The sequence below is a fragment of the Lucilia sericata genome, unplaced genomic scaffold (assembly GCF_015586225.1).
Source record: "Lucilia sericata isolate MDLA Ls3-8-SP2 unplaced genomic scaffold, ASM1558622v1 Contig000004F_arrow, whole genome shotgun sequence".
In the NCBI taxonomy this organism is placed as follows: Eukaryota; Metazoa; Arthropoda; class Insecta; order Diptera; family Calliphoridae; genus Lucilia; species Lucilia sericata.
The window spans coordinates 187,070-208,915 of NW_023994045.1; the positions used below are offsets into that span (position 1 = coordinate 187,070).

The 21,846-nt window shown below is 31.4% G+C and overlaps 1 protein-coding gene across 1 annotated transcript; it reads left to right on the forward strand.

Moving 5' to 3' along the window:
- Positions 1-1,223: 1,223 nt before the first annotated feature.
- On the forward strand, positions 1,224-19,309 carry LOC119600473 (transcription elongation factor SPT6). Its single transcript, XM_037950723.1, has 6 exons — positions 1,224-1,390; positions 8,252-8,336; positions 11,577-11,782; positions 13,591-13,707; positions 13,776-13,933; positions 14,480-19,309. Exons 1-6 carry the CDS (start codon positions 1,352-1,354, stop codon positions 19,134-19,136), a joined length of 5,262 nt encoding a protein of 1,753 aa, XP_037806651.1. The 5' UTR covers positions 1,224-1,351; the 3' UTR covers positions 19,137-19,309.
- Positions 19,310-21,846: the final 2,537 nt, after the last annotated feature.

The window sequence follows — 21,846 nt, forward strand, 5'->3', positions numbered from 1 at the left end:
GTAAATTATTCTAAAATATTTTTACAACACTCTTGTAGTTTAGGTTCGCACAAAACATTTATATAATTTTTTCACTGAGGAGTTTTAAACAAATCTAGTTGTTTTGGGTAAAAAGAGTTGAAATCATATAGATTTCCCATACATTTTTGACAGATTTAAATCCATTTAATCTCCTAGATTTGATTTAAATCATGTCGAAAATGTATTTTTTCGAACAATATGTCTTAGATAAATAAATACAACCATGAGCTATTCATTTATATTTAATGTTTTCATTGGAAAAATCACATTTCATTTCGAATTAAAAAAAAAACCATACCAAAAAAAAAACACTTTTTAAAATATGGACATTTAATAAATTAATTTATATATTTACATTTTTAATGAACAATTAAAAGAAGTTAGCTTTTTCGTCAAATATCAAAATAAAATAATAGAATTTGGTCAAAAACGAATAACTGGATCTCTACACAAGGGGAATTTTGATTTTGTGTGTGAGAACGAGAAATATCAATCATCTCTCTCTCGGTAAGGAGTTTCTCGTACTCGAAAAAAATTGAGAATTAAAAAGTAAGAGAGAAAAAACTCTGAAATATGTCAAAGAAAAAAAAAAGAAAACACCAAGAAAGAATATAAAAAATCATTTTCGATAAAATTTTTACTTTTTATATTAATTTTTAAATTTTAAATTAATTAATTATGTAATAAATTAATTAATTTATATTAATTAATCTAGCTTTAAACACAAAGAAAAAAATCAACTCTGATTTTTGACGCAACAAATCAGAGTTGTTTTTTTGTATTCTTAAAAACAGCTGCTACGTTCTTACATAGAAACTAACTACACATAAACAGTCAACGGAACGTCACAGCCTTAATAACGACTTTTTGCTTGAACTGTAAGTACCTAGTATATTTTCAATATTTTGTCTAACATCCTCTGTTGTAATATGTATATAAATACGAATTCCCCTAACTTATTATTGTTATGATAAACAAATTCATTTTGAAACTATTTCGATGATCTGATCATACATTTTTCACTAACATTAATTGCAGTTTTTTATTATCACTTGATGTTGGGCAACTTCGTTTTTAATAACAAATAAAACCTATAATATTCATATTTTAAGACATATATCAGCTATATTTTTTAAAAATTTTGTTCGACCCTCGGTCGATGTCTTCCCAAATACTTATCGGAAAACGTTGCATGTTATCGATTATTTATAGTATGTACAAAATCAAATACAAATTGGATGGGTTATTAAAAGTATATTTCTATCATTTAATGTGTTTAAATTTACATCGCATCTGCAGAAAACGTTTGAGTTATTTTTAAAGGGGAAAAATGGCTGATTTCTTAGACTCTGAAGCTGAGGAATCCGAGGTAATAATTATTGTGTATAAGTAAATAAAAAAAGCATTTTATTTTGCTGTGCTGACAAATACATCGATTTTTTTCCATGGTGAAAATGTTATCATTGTGCTTTACTATTTCATAAAATATTTTTTGTGTTCATAGATTTTGATAAAAACTCATTAAACATCGGTAGAATGTTAAGAATTTGTAATATGTTTATATAATATACAACATGAATGTATCGAAATCCATACATATGTGATATAAACATATCTAAAAATGAAATGCAAATGCCATACGCAAAATGTATCTTATAATTTACATTGTCAATACAACTATTGATTTTATCACGTGCAAATCCATATTAATATTTTCTTTAAATGCATTTTTAGCTAATGTTTTGGCTAAAATTATTTGAATTAAATGCATGTATGTATGTATTTACGATGTGTAGATGTATATAATATGTATATAATTGTGAATGTTGACATGTTAAGGATACTTGGTACAATGACACGGATACTAATGACTGCTACTGTACATACCTATGTATGTACATATCGTCACCTAAAACGCAAAAGGCCCCATCTAACATTTTTCAAAATTTTACAGGAGATGCAAAAAACTATTAAAATTGAAAAGTTTGTTTCTATCAACGCGATTTATTTGTAGTAAATAAACAAATTGTTTAATAGTGAAACCTACCATTTGTTATGATAGTTAAATATGGCGTATATAAAAATGGATAAATTGGACTTTTTACCATTAATATTAAAATATTTTTGTAGATAGGGACTTTTGTTTTTTGTCAATAAAGTCGATAATTATGGTCGAAGGAGTCCAATTTTTGGTGTGGACATTTGTTTTGATGCAATACATTAAAATCAACTATAAAATCGATTTGAATTTTTGGTTAGTTAGGGCCGTTTGCGTTTCAGGTGACGATATGTATATTTTGTAGGTAAATTAGGTAGGTACATATATATTTTAGATTTAATTTAAATTTCAAACATGATACCTATTTTACTTGCCTTGGCATGGGCATTAAATCCAAAATATATTTTATATAAAATTATCTAATGTTTCCTTATTTTATAAATATGTACAACATATTTTCAAAGTCAATGTATATTATCGCAAATGTATTTAAGGCAATACCTGAATGCAATTTGGTAGACATTATATGTATATATAACCCACGGTGGGGCGGATAGAAACCAGAATTTCTTCAAACTTGTATAAATGTATTTACAAAATGTTTTATTTGAATTGAATTTTTATAAACAAAACAATATAAAAACCAATTTTGTAGTAATTATTACTTGGAACCTTGCAGGAGGATTACAAAGGAGCAAAATCAACTAATTACGGTGACTTTTTGTGAACATTAGAACTAGTAATTAACTGGTTCTAAAGGACCCAATTGGGTCTAAGTGTAATAGTATAAGGCCAGAACTTATGGTACTAGTAATTTTTCAAACACACTCAATGTTAATTTGAGCATTAAGATGGTATAGGAATGTTTACAGTTGGGAACTAGTACTGTTGATTTTGGTAATAGTAAAGTACTACTTTGGTACTAGTTCAATTTCCTGCAGGATATATTGTAACTATAATAGAAGCATTGGAATAAATGTTCATATTAATATCCTAATGCAAATTATGCCTCCAAATGTATATGTCTGACGAAATTCTACTGATTTGGTCATGTAACAATAATACCCGTAAAGAGCCAAAAACTGAATTCTGGGCAATAGAGACGGTGTAAAGGAGACAATCGAAAATTTGTATGGTGATGTAATTAGGGAGGTATCTGAAATCAAACCAACCAACAAATATGGCTTTTGGAACAGTGTGGACCAGGCATGTTAATCTACATATTTTTCCAGGGAGTTGCCAAAATTTGGTGAATTAAATGGGAGGAGTGGTTTGACTCCCCAAAGAGAAATATTTTTTTACTTTGTACACATTTTCAAATCTATCACCTGCTATTATTTTGACATAGGATTTCTTTTACTTTTTAGAAAAACTTCCGTTTTTTCTACGAAAATTAATTTAAGAGTTTAATTTTTTCATATATTTTTAACATATTGAACTATGAACTTTTTAAAAATTTTGTCATAGATTTGTTAGCTTATATTTCTAGTTATCATGCAAACATATCTTTTTGTGATAACATCTAATTTTTATATTTTATTTTTTATTTTTATAACACATTTAAAAGTTCAGAAGTAAAATTAGCATTAATGAATATTTCGAATACATACATATACAGTGGTGGAAAAAATAATAATAAAGGACTTTACAAAATTTTCTAAAAAACTATGCTTTAGAATTTGATGATTAGTATCTAAAATAAAAGGTATTTAACTCTTCTTTCATATGATATATCAATTTTATAGATTTTTTTGCGTATCGTATCTTATTGGTATTCTAAAAATTTGGCATTGGAAAAAATAATAGAGACGATATATAGGATTTCAAAGGGGACATAGCTAAGATATCATAAAAGGCGTTTTTGTATTTAATTTTGAACATTTTTATTATAAATGAAGTTTTTAATATAAAAATATACTTTTTAGTTTGTTTTTTACGATAACGATCTTTTTCACCGTTAAATTTACCGTATGGTTCCTCACAGCTGATTCAGGGGACCCATTCAAAATTTTTTAATAAAATTAACAGATAATGAAAGAAATTACTTAATATTGTTAAATTTTATATAAAATTAGTTTTTCAGAATCTTATTAGGGATTGGAAAGTACATACCGACTATTCGTTCTCTGACCATAGCCGGATTACCTTCACAGTGAATTTGAGTAAATCCAAGCAGGAACCCTTTAGGGATCGTAGGAAAACCGACTGGTTAAAATTCTACAACAGGGTCCGGTCAGGATTTTCGCAGATGGATATAAATGTTCTGCGGTCCCTCGAATTGGATAAGGTTGTAGACAAATTTACCAGTGTGTTAACGGAGAGCTATGAGCTATCCTGCCCGTTGAGATTTCCGGGTAGGCATAAGCAACCTAAGTGGTGGACCAGGGAACTACGTGATCAAAGGTCGACGGTTAGAAGGTTGTTTAATAAGGCAAAGCTTACTAGACTTCCAGAAGATTGGAACAACTACAAAGTGAGTTTCAATAAGTATAAGGGAGAGATCAAAAGAGCAAAACAGATATCATGGAGGAACTACTGTGAATCTGTTGGCAACGTAAATGAGATGTCTAGGTTCCGTAGAATTTTAGCCAAAGACCCCAAGGCCTTAGGTTACATTCAGCGTGAAGACAACTCGTGGACGGAGTCCAGCTCAGAGACACTCTCTTTGCTTATGGAAACTCAACCTGGGAAGGTTGTGCTGATATAGATGATAGGGACTTAAGTCAGGGGGTCCAAGGACCTGGGGCTTCTAGTTATTCATCTGGTCATATTGATGAAATAGTCACTAGGGACAAATTGGGCTGGGCGGTGAACACTTTTGACCCATATAAATCACCGGGTCCGGATGGTGTTTTTCCGGCCATGCTCTGTAATATTCCTGAAGACGCATTGGCACTTCTAGCTGATATTTTCAAGAGGTGTCTCCTCACGTGATACCTTCCTAGAAGGTGGAGAGAGGTTAGGGTAATCTTTATTCCTAAGGCCGGTAGGGCATGCCACTCGAAACCTAAGGATTTCAGGCCTATCAGCCTATCGTCTTTTATACTGAAGACTTTAGAACGTCTGATAGATCTTTATCTCAGGAGCAATATAGATACCCGTCTTATTAGCAACGCTCAACATGCCTACCTAAAGGGTAAGTCGGTTGAGAGTGCGTTACATGAGGTGGTTGGTTGTATTGAGCACGGTTTAGAGCATAGGGAATATACTCTAGCCGCGTTTTTGGACATAGAGGGCGCCTTTAACAACATTAGAATAGAGGCCATCAGAGAGTCGTTAGTCGTACTCGGAGTTCAGGATTTCCTAGTGAGTTGGATAGTATCGATGCTTGATAGCAGAATTATCAACTCAACCTTAGGGGATGATAGGATTCGCAAACGAGTTACCAGGGGTACACCACAAGGAGGAGTGTTATCTCCTCTACTATGGTTACTGGCGGTCAACTCTATCCTAAGGATCTTTGAATCTAAAGGTAGGAAGATAGTCGCTTATGCGGATGACGTGGTGCTACTGGTCAAAGGTAAATTTCTCCCGACAATAAGTAAGGTCATGCAGTCAGCACTAAGTGATCTATCAACCTGGGCAAACAGGAATGGGTTGGGTGTGAATCCATCTAAGACGGAGCTAGTACTTTTCACTAGGAAATATAAAGTTGAGAGTTTTAGCTTGCCGAGATTAAACGGCGTTGAACTGAAATTATCGGAAGGAGCCAAGTATCTAGGGACCTTCCTCGACCAAAAATTGTCTTGGAATGGACTCTGGCACAGGTGCCGGGGTTTATTTGGTAGACAACAATATAAGAGTGTCCTACAGACTTCCGGACGAATGTAGCGTTTTTCAAGCGGAAATCCTGGCTATATGGAAATCCGTGGATATTATTAAGACACACATTACTAGGGGGTCGGAAGTGACGATTTATGTTGATAGTCAGGCAGCTCTTAAAGCTTTGCAGTGTAAAACGTTACATTCTAGCTTGGTAAACAGCTGCAAAAGGGACCTGGAAGGGTTAGTCAGGTTATACACACTCAGGCTGTGTTGGGTGCCGGGACACTGTGACATACAGGGTAATGAGATTGCAGATGAATTGGCCCGACAGGGCTCGGATCTGGAGCTCGATAGAAGAGTCAGTTCGGTAAAACCCCCCATTTGTCATTACTATAGGCTAATTTCCGAATATTTCAAAAAAAACACCAACCAATCCTGGTACAGTAGACTGGATTGTAGGGTTTCTAGGACACTATGGCCGAAGTTAAATCCAAAAGCAACCAGAATGCTATTAGGATTGGACAGGAAGAGTACAAGGATTTTAGTAGGGGTAATAACCGGACACTGCTCAATTGGAGCCTTTAGGGGTAATGGGGTCGGTAACACACAGGATTTTTGCAGGTTGTGTGAGGACGAAGAAGAACTGGAGACAGTAGAGCATATTTTATGCCACTGTCCCAGATTACAGAGTCTGAGACTGAAATGGCTAGGTAAAGGATTCCACGATGAACTAGGAGATGTAGCAGGGTGTAACCTAGGCGACATTATGGGCTTCATTAGGGGAACTTTTTGGATTTTCAGTTAATAGACAATTAAGGATTTCCCTTCCATGACCACTTCTTTTTTCTGTTCTCTTTTTGGAGGGAAAATCTCACTCTTCTCATCTCTCCTTTCTTCTGTTTTCTTCTGTTTTCTCCTTGTTCTTTATTAAAGGGATTCACAATGGACCATTGGGTCTCCGAGTGGATGTATACATTGATATACAACCCTTTTAAACTAAACTAGTTTTTGAGAAAATTTCGAGCCGAAAAAGTTTTAGATTCACTTATAAATAATGGCAATCCACCGATTTTTAGGTCAAATTTCGAGCAATATTTCAATACACTATTGATAAGACAATAACAAAGTAGGATGGAAACAACTGTTTCTTTTTTATGTGTTTACATAAAAATATATCTCTGATATAATGAAACTTGATTGTTTTTTGAATCATTTCAAAAAATTAAGGAGCCATGAGACTATCAAATTTTTCATTCGTATTTTCTCACAATGTGTAATGGTTTCATTACATATTGCGTTTAGACTATCGTATTACTTGTGGTAGTAAACCAGATTAGACTATGCTTTAAAAATTAAATTAAAAAATGTTACGTTTGGGGAGGGTATAATGCGTTTAAAGTATACCAATTGGCTCTGAATCACTTTCTGAGTACCAGTCCATCTGTGTGTACATGTAAACCTTGTGCACACGCCACAGATCGCAATTGAAAATGGTTAAATCGGTCCATTATTTACCCCCCAAAACTCATAATTATGTTAAATGTTCTAGAATCTCTATAGAAACCGCAAATCTTAGTTATATATACGGCTGACTCCGAAAATGTACCAATACAAAGTTTAAACACAATTTCACTGCGGTATTTAAAGTACGCATGTAAAGTTTCAAAACATTGGAACGATGCTTTGTTTATTTTCGCGTTCTAAAATGTAGAAGATGCAATGTTTTGTTTTTAGTAAGTCAGGAGTTTGTGTAGTTTTAGCAAATAATTTTAACAAGCATCCTTTTCGCTGCGTTTGTAATACTTGTCGATGACGTTTTGAAACAGTATGCATTGTCAATGTTTTGTACTGCGGCGTTATGCAACACACTCTCTTGTTCGTACACAAAGCAACTGACGTTTTGAAAGTCAGCCTACATATATGTATGTAAGTGATACTGGCGATTTTCGTTATGATCGTGACCTAAACACTAGTAATATTAGTGTTTAGGTCAAATTAAGAAATTCTGCATAAATAACTTTAATGAAGACGTAAATCCCTTTACCAAAATTTATAATGATACCCATAAATAATTTTATTGATAGATGGATAATTTGTTGTTACCTCCTTTTGAATTTCATGTTGATAAAATTGTTTTTTTTTTTTGACAATAAAATTCTAAAAATTTAAAACAACATTTATTTCAATGTAGTGCACCATTTTCAATCAAAAAGTCGATTTTCAAATTTTTGGTTGTCACCATTTATATTTGCTCTGTCGCAAGTGCTCCAAAATAAAAATTCAAAGCAAGATATTTGTCGAAATAAATACTAATCCATTTTTTTTTTTTTTTTTTTTTTCATTTTTATATTTTAAGAATTTTTCATGTATGAAATTGTACGTACTACAAACCTACTTACTATCTATAAACATTACTAGAAACTAATGCTAATATTAATTTTACCAATTTAACAATTGTCTTTGCAGGAGGAGGAAGAGCTGGAAGTGCACGAAAAAAAGAAACTGAAAAAATTAAAAGCAATGGCAGATAGCAGTGAAGAGGAAGAAGAAGGTATGTTTACACTTCATTTAATACTTTTAATTATAACATACAATAATAATGTATATTTTAATTCAACAAAGAACATACAATTTTCTATGTATGGTTATTAAAAAACAAAGGTTTAAAATTGTTAAGCTTTAATTCAATTTTTTAAATCAAATTATTTATTTATTTATTTATTTACGAAAAACCAACCGAGCCCATAGGGTCATATATAGTTGGTAGACTAGCATATGTTAAAATAGGCAACTTAAATCAATATTACAGATAATTTCATTAATACATAAGAGGCTGACTACAAAAATGAATTGCTTATGTGTACATACATATGTGTGTGTAAATAACTTCATATATGATAATATATAATAATAAATTAAAATTTATTAATTCACCATTCTATAAAATCATTCATTCGAATTAATTCATAAGCTGAATTCCTTAGGACTTTAAAAATGTTGAATTCATTATTTGTATAATTCATTCTTTAAAGGCTTAATTCCTTGCTGAATGATTTAAATTTTTTCGAATTCAAATCTATTACAAAATAGCTTTAATCGTTTTTTCTTCATTCATTTTGTAGGGGATTAATGAAAATTTTTAAATAAAAATTTATATACATTAGGGGGTCTTTTGTTTTTAGTAATTTTATTTAGTATTTTACAAATACAATTTTTTTATTTTAATTTTAGCTAATTAAATATGGTTAAACAAAAAACAAGCACTACATTATAGATGAAATTAAACTAAAATAAATATAGCCCCTATTTAATTTTACATAAATGACAAATCTTATTCGAAACATATTATTTATAAAGTTTTTTAAACGTTATTTTTGTGTGTCTTTTAATAATATTTTCGAAATAGAATTTCCATTCGAAATCTATATATATATAAATAAATGTGTGTTTGTTTGTACCGATTTTATTTAAATTTTCACAGCGTATTCCTGTATGTCTGGAATAGGTAATAGCCTACTTTTTATTTTGAAATTCCAAGTTAGCAAGGAGCCACGCCTATATTAAGAAAATATTAAATCCGTATATTTTAGATAATATAACAGTTAGAGTCCTCAAATTATGTCGGAGCAACTTTAGTGTCAATATAATTATTTAGGACAAAAAGTAGGCGGACTATCATTAGGGGGCGTGGCACCTCCCATATAAATTAAATACGAAAATACGTTTATCTTGGAAACTATTACAGTTAGAATCTTCAAATTTTGCACGAAAAACTTGAAGCCCCCACATGAATCAAATAGAAAAATTCGTATATCTGAGAAACTATTAGAGCTAGAATCTTCAAATTTTACATGGAGAACTTTGAAATTCATGTGAACATTTAGAGCATAACGGGCGGACTTTCAATGGGTGGCTTGGCACAACATATGTATATGAATTAAATACAAAATTTCGTGCATCTTGGAAACTCTTATATTATTCAAATTTTTTATATATAGATAGAAATTGGCGATAGATAGAAACTGGCGGACTTGCAATAATTTGCTTGACATCTTTCATATGTAACATATAATAAATCTGGTACTTATTTATACATATTCCTTTTAGGGTAGCAAAGCACACTGGGTATAGCTAGTTTGAAATAAATTTTAAATCATGAGTGAATTAGAATTTTCATCTGATGAATCCATCGGTGATAAAAATTATGTGGTTCCTAGGCAAAAGCGAACAAGAAATGTTATACGAAACCAAATATAACAAATGATATATTATTTGAGAACTATTTTCAAATTAAACATTTATTTGAACAATCCTAATATACATATATAATTTAATATTTGTCAAATAAATTAATTTTTTTTTTTTTTTTTTTGTAATTTAAATTTTCAAATGTACTATGTATTGGATATGAATGGAATTATAATGAAAACTTACAGAAGTTCTGTTAAACGTATGCTGCAGTAAAAACAATACAATACTTAAATACTATGATTAATCAGAGTTCCTCGAAGTTAAAAAGTACATTATTCAAAAGGAAAAGCTAGCACTACCAAAGGCGTTCCGTGGATGATTCTTTTGTGTTAGGAACCGATTCTGTTCTAATAAAACTTTAACGGACTTGTTATGTTTTATTTATGATTAAACTCATGGTCACATACTATGTATGTATGTTTGTTTGTATATTGTACATAAATATTAAATATCTTTATTTACAGCAATAGTGTTATAACTAAAAAATAGAAAAATTTTCTTGTGGACAGAACTTGTGTTTATTATTAGTCAGAATTATCATTCTTATTATACAAACTTACAAATGTCAACTGTAAAATATGTTATTTAAAACTTATACGCATACACTCTTTTATATAGAGATAAAAATTTATAAACCTTTTAAGTTGAAATTTTACTTTTTGAGATACAACACTGTGGCTGCAAAGAAAAGGGTTTTCATTCAGTCTACTACAAATTGAATTTAAGAAAAATTTCGTAATTCAATTTGGAGTAGATTTAAATTAAAGAAAAATTGAATCATTCAAAGCAGAATGTAATTCAAACATGAATGAATTCAGTATATGAATGAATTAAAATAAACTGAAAGCCTTTGAATTAAGCTATTGAATTAATTCCTGAGAATTAAAAAAAGGACTGGAAGATTAAACTTTCTATTTCTGAATTAAGATTTTGGTGAATTAAGCTCAAATTGAATTGATTAATTCGAAGCTCTGTTAAAAAATTACAAAGCTCTTTGTACATATTTCTGTGGTAAAAAAGCAAAAGTACAAAGTTGTTTTTTTTGCAGTTTTAAGGAAAAAGTTTTAAAGTTTTAAAATCTAATAAAAAACTATAGTAAAATACATATAAAAATTTCGATATTTTCAAAAGTTCTGATCCAATATTTATGAAAAATTGAAACAATATAGAATTGAGTACGGAGATTTAAAAAATGCGAAAACATGATTTTTTTCATATCTTGAGATATATATTCTTTTTATTTTTTGCCACAGATTTAGTTATGTACTTGTTAATCAAAATTTAATAAATTTTTTGCCACAGATTTAGTTATGTACTTGTTAATCAAAATTTAATAACTTTGTACGTTAAAGGATTTAAAGCGTAAGTAGGGTGTACAATATAGAAGATACATTATACATAAAAGAATAGAAAAAATTATTTTACGAATGTAGTGTCATTGTGTTATAGCGTATGTTCTAAGAAGTAAATTGATTTTATTTTCTTGCAAATTTTTACTTGCATAGGTTTATTTTATCATCAAATTAAAATTTAATTTTAGACGATGATGAACGATTACGCGAAGAACTTAAGGACTTAATTGATGACAATCCCATAGAAGAAGGAAGTGATGGGGAGGATTCCGATGTATCAAACTCTTCCAAAAAAAGAAAAAAACATGAAGACGATGACGATTTGGATGATCGGTTAGAAGATGATGATTATGATTTAATTGAAGAAAATTTAGGTGTAAAAGTTGAAAGGAGGGTAAGTTTTGTTAAACGTTTTATTTTCTATTAGTATGAGTTTTTCTATTAAAATTTTATCAATAATCATTATTTGCGATACCTGATGAAAAGGTGAAAATTTAAATACATACGTTTAAATGATACGATCAATCGTTGAAAAATATTTTGCCGATTGAAATATTAAATAATGGAATAACTCTATTAAAACTAGGAATGCTTTATAAACTTTACCTCATTGATACCCTCGCATTTAGTTGTTAATGCAATGATCGATAAATATATTTACTAAGGTTATAAGATATCTTCCGACCAATCCACTTAATGTTCTGTCTGAACCCATTTTTTAAAGTTTATCTACGCTCTTATTACACTATATAAACATATGTATGTTACAATTTTTTGAAACCTAACACAATTTTATTGCATACAGTTCTAACAACGTTCGCAGATTTCCTTCAAATTATAAAATATTTACATGCATATGTACAGTTGCGTTCAAAATAATAGGAGGGAACATTTCAAAAATTTTAAATATAAATTTTTTACTGAAAGATTTAGATTTTTAATTAAATATTTTTACAATTTATTTATTTAACTTGTTTTCTAATTTTTATAGTCGTTATTTTAAATATTTAAGAAATTTATTTAAAAAAATATATATTTTTTTAAATTTACATAAAAAATCTGTTGTTCAAAATAATAGGAGTATTCGATTTAAGTTCAAATATTTTTAAAATAAAAACAAAAACGAAGGGAATTTCATCTAAAATATTATTAATTAATGTGTAGCAGTACAACATCAGTCATTTTTGTCAGGATTTTATTTAGAATTTGGGTATATGAGCCTCCGGAACTTAATGTCTTTCCGACAACGGTTTTGTGGGGCTTGATTTGTTTATTGGGAATATGATAACATATCTTGGGGTAATATGTTTACCTACAACATTTGGTCTACGATACCATTTTACAATTTTTTAGACCATACCCTTTTTGTCAAGACCCATCGTGAATCATTCCTATTATACGACTTCTTTGAAAGTTGGTTAGAGCTTAATATTTTTCGATTAATGGACTTCCAATATATTTTCTGAATTCATTGATTAAAAAATTTAATTTGTTGTCGTATTCATGCATTAAAAATTCATCAATGTATGAAACCACCTCTAAATGCGTTACTTGTAAACTTTATGGGTTTCACTATATGCTTTATGGTCTGAAATTATATGTTTTCAAAAAAGATTTGTTTAAAAATTGATCTGAACTAACTGAATATTGATCACGATGTTTAATAACTACAATTTGTCTTAGTTTCACTAATTTGGGACGCCCTAATGGGATTAATTTTAAAAAAATGATAAGCGCTTATGGGAAGCGCTGAACTGAGCATAAAATTACTCAAAATCATTTAAACATACTATATTTTTAATATTTACTAGGAATAATGGAAATTAATTTAACTTAGGTTATATAATATACGGTACTCCTATTTTTTTTTTTGAACAGTCGAAATCTGATATGGATTTCGAAAAAAGTGAATACCAAAAAAACTAATGAACCTATATAAAAAATTTCATTCGATTTGTATTTTAAACACTTAACAAATAAATATCGTGAAAAAATATTGGATTTCTTTAAATGTTTCTTTGTAAAATTATTTTTAAGTCTCACTCCTATTTTTTTGAACGCAGCTGTATATATTGTTCTCGTGACTTCTCACCATACAGTGCAATCATAAATAATTGACGTATGCACTTTTTAGTTGTACCAGAAATATTAACCAGATGTAAAAATTTATTATTTATTTACTGAAACAATTAATTTTTGTAGAAACGTTTTAAACGCTTGAGACGTATACAAGATGAAGAAAGTGATGGAGAGGAAGATAATGTCGATGAAGGTCTAGCTAGAGAAGCTATTGCAGAGCAATTGTTTGACGACGATGAGGTATTATTTTTATAACACATTAAACTTTAAAAAATACTAAATCAAAAATTCCAAACAATTTTAAACAGAATGTTGAAAGGCGTTCAGAGCATAGTCATAGAGAACCTGAAAATTTTGAAGAGGAAGAAGAAGATTCAGATTCGGATGCGGATGATTTTATTGTTGATGATGAAGGTCGTCCAATTGCTGAGAAAAAAAAGAAGCGGAAACCAATTTTTACGGATGCGTAAGTATATTTGAATTTACTTCATTTTTATTTTAAAATAACAAATTTATAAATTCTATAAATAAATGCAATTAAAGGATTTCTTTGTTCAAAAGCACTAAAGCTGTGTTTTTGTATTCAAGCACTCTCCAATTTGAATGATTTGAGTTATTATCTCGTTAAAGTTTTCATTGGAAATGGATATCATTTTCAGAATATGGCAGTTCAACCTGTTTCCAATTCGTCTTTGTTTCAATGTATTGTTTTGTAAGTTTTTAGTATTTTAAATGAAGAATTTTAATATTTTCAAACAAACCACTGATATTTTAATGCAATAATGTAAACAAAACAATATATTTTTTGTAATGATTTTTTCGACATGCCAAATTAATTTTTTTATACTTTCAACTCAAAATATATTGACACTAGGTATTTGCAGAAAATGTTTTAATAGCCAATAGTATGTTCTGTTCGCCATATTTTCCCCGAATAAAACTTAATTGTTACTGTCATTTATTGTGATCAAACAAAATTACAAAATAAAAATTTTAACTCATATATTTTCAGATCTCTCCAAGAAGGACAGGATATTTTTGGGGTTGACTTTGATTATGACGACTTTTCTAAATACGAGGAAGACGAATATGAGGATGATTCTGATGGAGAAGAATATGATGAGGAAGCAGGAGAGGATGATCGAGGAAGAGTTAAGAAAAAATTAACAAAAAAACTTCCGAAAAAAACAATTTTCGACTTATATGAACCGAGTGAACTAAAAAGGGGTCACTTTACAGATCTTGATAATGAGATTAGAAAAACTGATATTCCTGAACGTATGCAATTAAGGCAAATACCTGTAACTTCAGTTCCTGAAGGATCGTCCGAGCTAGACAATGAAGCGGAATGGATATATAAGCATGCTTTCTGTAAACCACCAGTATCGCAAAACGATAAAGGCGAATCAAATCGGGAAAAAAATAAAAAACCACCTAGTGCGATAGGGAAGATCAAGCAAGCTTTAGAATTTATTAGAAACCAGCAATTAGAAGTCCCATTTATATCATTTTATCGCAAGGAGTACGTTAAGCCAGAGTTAACAACCGATGATTTATGGAAGATTTATTACTATGATGAACGCTGGTGCCAACTACTTAATAGGAAAAATAAACTATTAATACTTTTCGAGAAAATGCGCAACTACCAAATCAGTGAAATAATGAAGAAAACAGAAAGTGACTTGCCTGAAGATATTCGCCTAATTAAAGATGATGATTTGGAACGTTTGCGTGACGTTCAAAGTATGGAAGAATTAAAGGACGTTCATATGCAATTTCTTTTGTATTATTCTCATGAAATACCAAAAATGCAAGAGGAAGAGAGGAAAAAAGAAAGAGAACTGAGAAAACAACAAAGACGAGAACAAAGACGTCAAGAAATGGAAAATAGCGAGCAGCCATCAGAAGAAATTAATTCGGACAATGATAGCGAAGATGAGCCTGAAGTTCTTGAAGAACACTTAAAACAAGCTAAAGATTCCGGACCATATGCAATGTGTCGTAAGGCTGGTATTTGCGGTTTTGCCAAACATTTTGGATTGTTCCCGGAACAGTTTGCCGAAAATGTACGAGACGGATACCAGAGACATGAAGTCGATCAACAACAGATATGTCCAACTGATTTGGCAAAACAATATTTATGTCCTAAATTTATGACAATTGATGAAATCATACATGCTGCAAAGTTTGTTGTTGCTCGTCAGCTTTCCAGGGAGCCTCTTTTAAGAAAAACAGTTCGAGAAGTTTATTTTGAAAGAGCAAAACTTAACGTTCGTCCCACCAAAAAAGGAATGAAAGAAATAGATGAGAATCATGCCTGTTACCCAATGAAATATTTGTCAAATAAACCTATCAGAGACTTAGTTGGAGACCAGTTCCTCAGACTAACTATGGCTGAAGAAGATAATCTTATTACCATCAACATAGCCGATGAAATTGAAGGAAACACTTCAAATTCTTATATTGACGAGGCAAAACAACTTTATCAACGTGATGAATTTTCTAAAGTCGTACAAGATTGGAATTCCATTCGAGCTGAATGTGTTGAATTAGCACTTAAAAAAATGATTATACCAGACTTAAAGAAAGAATTAAAAGTTATTATTTTGGCCGAAGCAAAGGAATATGTCTTAAAGTCTTGTTGTACTAAATTAGCGAACTGGCTGAGAGTTGCTCCCTACAAACCTGAAATTTCTGATGACTATACCTTTGATGATTGGGGTTCAGTAAAAGGAATACGTGCATTGGGTCTTGCATATGTCCCCGATTATTCTCAGGCTGCTTTTTGTGCAATAACAAATCCAGAAGGTGATGTAAGCGATTACTTACGTTTGCCACACATACTCAAACGAAAAAATTCATACCGAAGTGAGGAGAAATCATTAAAAATGTCAGATATTAGAAATCTTAAAGAATTTATTCGTAATAAGAAACCGCATGTTGTAGTTATTGGCGGTGAATCTAGGGAGGCTCAAATGATTCAAAGTGATATACGGGAAATCATCAAGGAACTCGTCGATGAAGAACAATTCCCTGAAATTGCGGTCGAAATTGTTGATAATGAACTTGCAAAGATTTATGCAAATTCTCAAAAGGGTGCATCTGACTTTAAAGAATATCCAACACTTTTAAAGCAAGCAGTTTCTTTATCTCGAAAAATTCAAGATCCACTTTTAGAATACTCCCAACTTTGTGGAGCTGATGAAGAAATTTTATGTTTGCGTTATCACTCATTGCAAGACCAGCTGAGTAAAGAAGAACTATTAGAACATCTTTACATTCAATTTATAAATCAAACCAATGAAGTAGGTGTAGACATAAATATGGCAGTACAAAACTCGTACACATTAAATTTGGTTCAATTTATATGTGGATTAGGTCCCAGAAAAGGAGCTGCATTAATAAAAATACTTAAACAGTCTAACCAAAGACTAGAGAATAGAACACAACTTGTAACATTGTGTCATTTAGGACCAAAAGTTTTTATAAATTGCTCTGGTTTTATTAAAATTGATACTAGTTCCCTAGGCGACAGTACGGAAGCGTACGTTGAAGTACTTGACGGCTCCAGAGTACATCCGGAAACATATGAATGGGCCAGAAAAATGGCAATAGATGCAATGGAATATGATGACGAAGAAACTAATCCTGCCGGGGCTCTTGAAGAAATTCTTGAAAGTCCAGAGAGATTGAAAGATCTCGATCTCGACGCGTTTGCTGTAGAATTAGAGCGCCAGGGATTTGGAAACAAAAGTATAACATTATACGATATAAGGTCGGAATTGAATTCATTATATAAAGATTTTCGAGTTCCATACCGTTCACCGAACTCTGAAGAATTATTTGACATGTTAACTAAAGAAACACCAGAATCATTTTATGTTGGTAAAATGGTGTTGGCAACTGTTGCAGGCATTTCACACCGTAAGCCTCAAGGCGAACAACTCGATCAAGCAAATCCAGTTAGAAATGATGAAACCGGTAATTGGCAATGTCCGTTCTGTCTTAAAGATGATTTCCCTGAGCTGTCTGAAGTTTGGAATCATTTTGATGCTGGAGCATGTCCAGGTCAAGCGACAGGAGTTAAATTACGCCTTGACAATGGCATATCTGGTTTCATTCATATAAAGAACTTATCTGATAAACATGTAAAAAATCCAGAAGATCGTGTTCAATCTGGTCAAGCAATTCATGTTAGAATTATTAAAATTGACGTTGATCGCTTTTCAGTTGACTGTTCGTCTAAGAGTTCAGATTTAATGGACAAAAATCACGAATGGCGCCCGAGAAGAGATGCATTTTACGACTATGAACAAGAAGAAAAAGACAATGCAAAGGAAACTGATCAGAAACAGGTCCGATCCAAACAACAATACGTTAAAAGAGTTATTATACATCCATCCTTTCACAATAAATCTTATGCTGAAGTTTTAAAAATAATGGAATCAATGGATCAAGGTGAAGTAGTTGTACGGCCATCAAGTAAAGGTTCAGATCATTTAACTGTTACTTGGAAAGTTACCAACGATATTTATCAGCACATAGATGTGAGAGAAGAGGGTAAAGAAAATGCATTTAGTTTAGGACAGAGTTTACTTATTGGAAATGACGAATTTGAAGACTTGGATGAAATTATCGCGAGACATGTAAACCCAATGGCTGCTTGTGCTCGTGAGTTATTGACATACAAATATTATCGTGATACAGGTGGCGGCTTAAAAGATAAAATGGAAGAGCTCCTAAAAGAAGAAAAATTAAAAGACCCAAGAAAGATTCATTACTTTATATCTGCATCAAAAAATTACCCAGGAAAATTTTTACTATCATATTTGCCAAAAACAAAATGCCGTCATGAGTATGTAACTGTTGTACCAGAAGGTTATAGATTTAGAGGGCAAGTATTTGACTCGTTAAACGGCTTTTTAAAATGGTTTAAAGATCATTATTCCGATCCAATTGTATCGAATACACCAATGTCTACACCCCATACTAACTCGAGTGTGCGGATAAGTGCGGGATACGACACACCAAGAAACAACGATTCGAAGTCTTCATCTCAACATATGTCACAAAGTATTGCAGCTCATACTCCGCATTTTTCAAGTACGCCAGGATACCACGGAGGTTATGTAAATACTCCCTATACTCCTAGTGGCCAAACACCATTTATGACACCCTACGCAACTCCACACACATCACAAACTCCTCGATATGGCAATACTACCCCAAGTCCTAGTTCCGCAACTTCGCACATTAATTACGGACATCAGTCGCATAATATGAAAAATGTAAAAGGCACATCTTATCATGGAGCATCTCCAAGAAGTATAGACATGAACTCCCATAGTAAAAATAATCGTTCTCATCGCAACAACAACGAAAGTCTCGAATGGAAAATAGCATCGGATTCATGGGCTAGAAGAAAACGTCCCGTTATGCCACCTACGCGTACTTTTACAAATGATTCCACTAGATCTTCAAATTATTGTATGCCTCAAACAGGCAATGATTATTCTCATCAAGCTTCTCACCAGTATGTGGATGACCATCGACCTAGAGTTGTCGAATATCAAAAAAGTCCTAGATCCATACGTAGCACTCCACGCACAAATACTTCCCCACATTCTATGAATTTAGGTGATTCGACTCCGCTATATGATGAAAATTAAATCATATTACTAAATTTAAACACTATAATTAAAGTCTAATTTTATTTTATTTATGTTACAATATGTATATAAATATTTAAACATTTCTGTCTTTTTTTACCCAAGGCTTAGCAAAAGTGTTCCAAAGTCAATAAAGATTATGTTTTAAACTAAAACACAATTCATTAAAGGCATTTAAAAATTTTATTTATGGTAAACAAGTAAGAAACCCTACACCGGTAGGTATAATTAAAACTTTGGTATTCTGCATTTCGATTCGAAGCAATCGTAAAGCATTGAAACGTAATAAAATGCAGAATAAGGGTGAGGTTCGTAGAAAGTGAAAATCCAAAGATAGAGAAATAAAAAACTTTATAGCAACAAGTTATAATTTTGGGTTCATATTTTTTTGTTTTTTATTCTTGACTGTCGTCCGAGAGGTAGATGTTAAACAGTAGGGGGAATAGGACAAGCACTCAGATAATTTATAATGGGCATGGTGGACTGGAAGACGACCTGGAAGAGTGTGATATGGCTGACTGTATTGAAGGACATCGACAAGTCCAGCGCCACTATCAGTGACCTTTCGCCACTATTAGTGACCTTTCGCTAGCCTTCTGTTGATTTACGCCTCGTGAGATCTAAATGGTTATGGGGGTTAATGCTGAAGTGTAGGATGAAGAAGTAGGGTTGTGGAATATCAGAGACTGGAAGGTTGTAGAGCTTGCGAACAACACTTGGTTTCGCCTTATCTATCTCTTGATGCTCAATAAAAAGCCAGCAAAATGCACCGTTCAGGGTGGTATGGTGTCATCCTTCTTCGTCGAGACAGAACTGTAGATCACTAATTCTCAACTTCTGAGCTCAAGTTGCAGTTCTTCAGATAATCTAACCATTTATTCCGCTTGTCCTCCTTTACCAATCTGTTGATGTCATGATTCAGCGTGGCTCGTCGGGGTTGGTACTTCGGTTGTCATCGCGCTCTTCTGCTATACACATATGCTATTTATTGACTAAAAACTGATTTTCTAGTAGTGAAAGAAAGGATATACAAAAAAGGACAATTCCAATTTGGAAACCGTAAGGTCCTTTGTGATTCCCCACGCAGAAAATTAATATCCAAAGATAGAGACACAAAACACTTACGGCTGTATTTATAAAAACTTATTTTAGGTTTATTAAACAATTTTAGGCAAAATTCAGGAAAATCGTATTTATAAACGTGAAATAGCTTAAAACACCTTCAATAAACCATTGACAATTAGAAGAATTTTATTGTAGGCTCGACCCTTCTTTAAGCCAACAATAACTTGATTTTTAAAAATTTTTTTCTCAGATAAAGATTTTTCCGGTAATTTTAGGATGATTGCGAAAACTAATTATGGTTTCTTTTAAAATAAAATCTAAAAATTCTAATTTTAACGTTTACAAATTTGTAAATAAAATCCCAGAAAATTTTTAAACGATTATATTTTGAGGAAAAAACTCAAATCTAGGTATTTTTGGATTAATGCATGAATATTTGACAATATTCCAATTGTCCAGCACTATTTTTAGGCAATTTGGAAGTGCCCGTCTGTCAACCAAATGATGGACAAAATCATTTGATTTGGCTTTTTCAAAGTTCGTTGGTTAAATATAATGCCATAAAGTAATTAACCATGTAAATTATATTGATTAGTGTTATACTAATGCAAAATATATTCGCCGGCATTAAAATTAGTCAAATATCAAAGAAATTTATCAATATTTGCAAAAATTTATCAAAAATTACAAGGAAAATAAGTAAAAATAAGAAAATGTGTCATAGTGATGTATATTTTGTCGCAAAATATCCGTTATTCGGATACTTTTAATAATAATTAGAAATTATATGTTATATTTATACATCTGAACTAAATAGACATTTATTAAAGCCATATATATATTTATTTTTCTTAAAAGTTTGTTTTTATTGTCAAAAATCTATTATAAACAAAAATATGAAATTAAGAAAACCGAATCAACGAATATTTTATCCTAATTGTACGCAACACTAACACATAAAATGACAGCCATATTGTACAGTGCTGCCAACTTAAACATAAATCAACACAATAGTTAATATACGTTTATTATTTGTTTATGAATATCACAATTTTATAATTGGTTTTTAAGGCTAAAGTGTGCTTTAACTATTGAGTGCATTAAAAGCAAAAAAAGATTTTTTTATAAATACAAGCGTTAATTTTTAACCTGAGACGTTGTATTCTATGATAGTGGCAAATTATATTCGCAATTGTCTGTTGCAACCTTCCATTCCCTAACGAGATCATCTAGACGTTTAATTGGAGTTAAATCTATAAGTGCTTCCCTATATCTTAGAATATTCCTTCAACTTACGCACCTCTGAGCCGAATTCAATGTGAGCGTACTCTTGCCCTTGGCTTCTCTGTACACTGAAAGAGTGAGAAATAAAAAAGTAAAGGTGGAAGTACACAACACGCGTTGTACGCGGCAACGCGTTATAGGCTTCTGTCAAAAAAGTTGAAATAGTGTATTTTCATTTAACAAGTTACACATTGTAGTTTGTAACGCGTCTGCCGCGAAAAGCTGCTTTTTTATTTCTGTAATTTGTTGGCGGTGTACTTAAAACACTCAAAATGCCAGGTTATCCCACGTTGGTTCGGAGAGAGCCCTCCAATCGACCTATAACTTTATATAGGAACAATTAATTAATCAAAAGTATTTG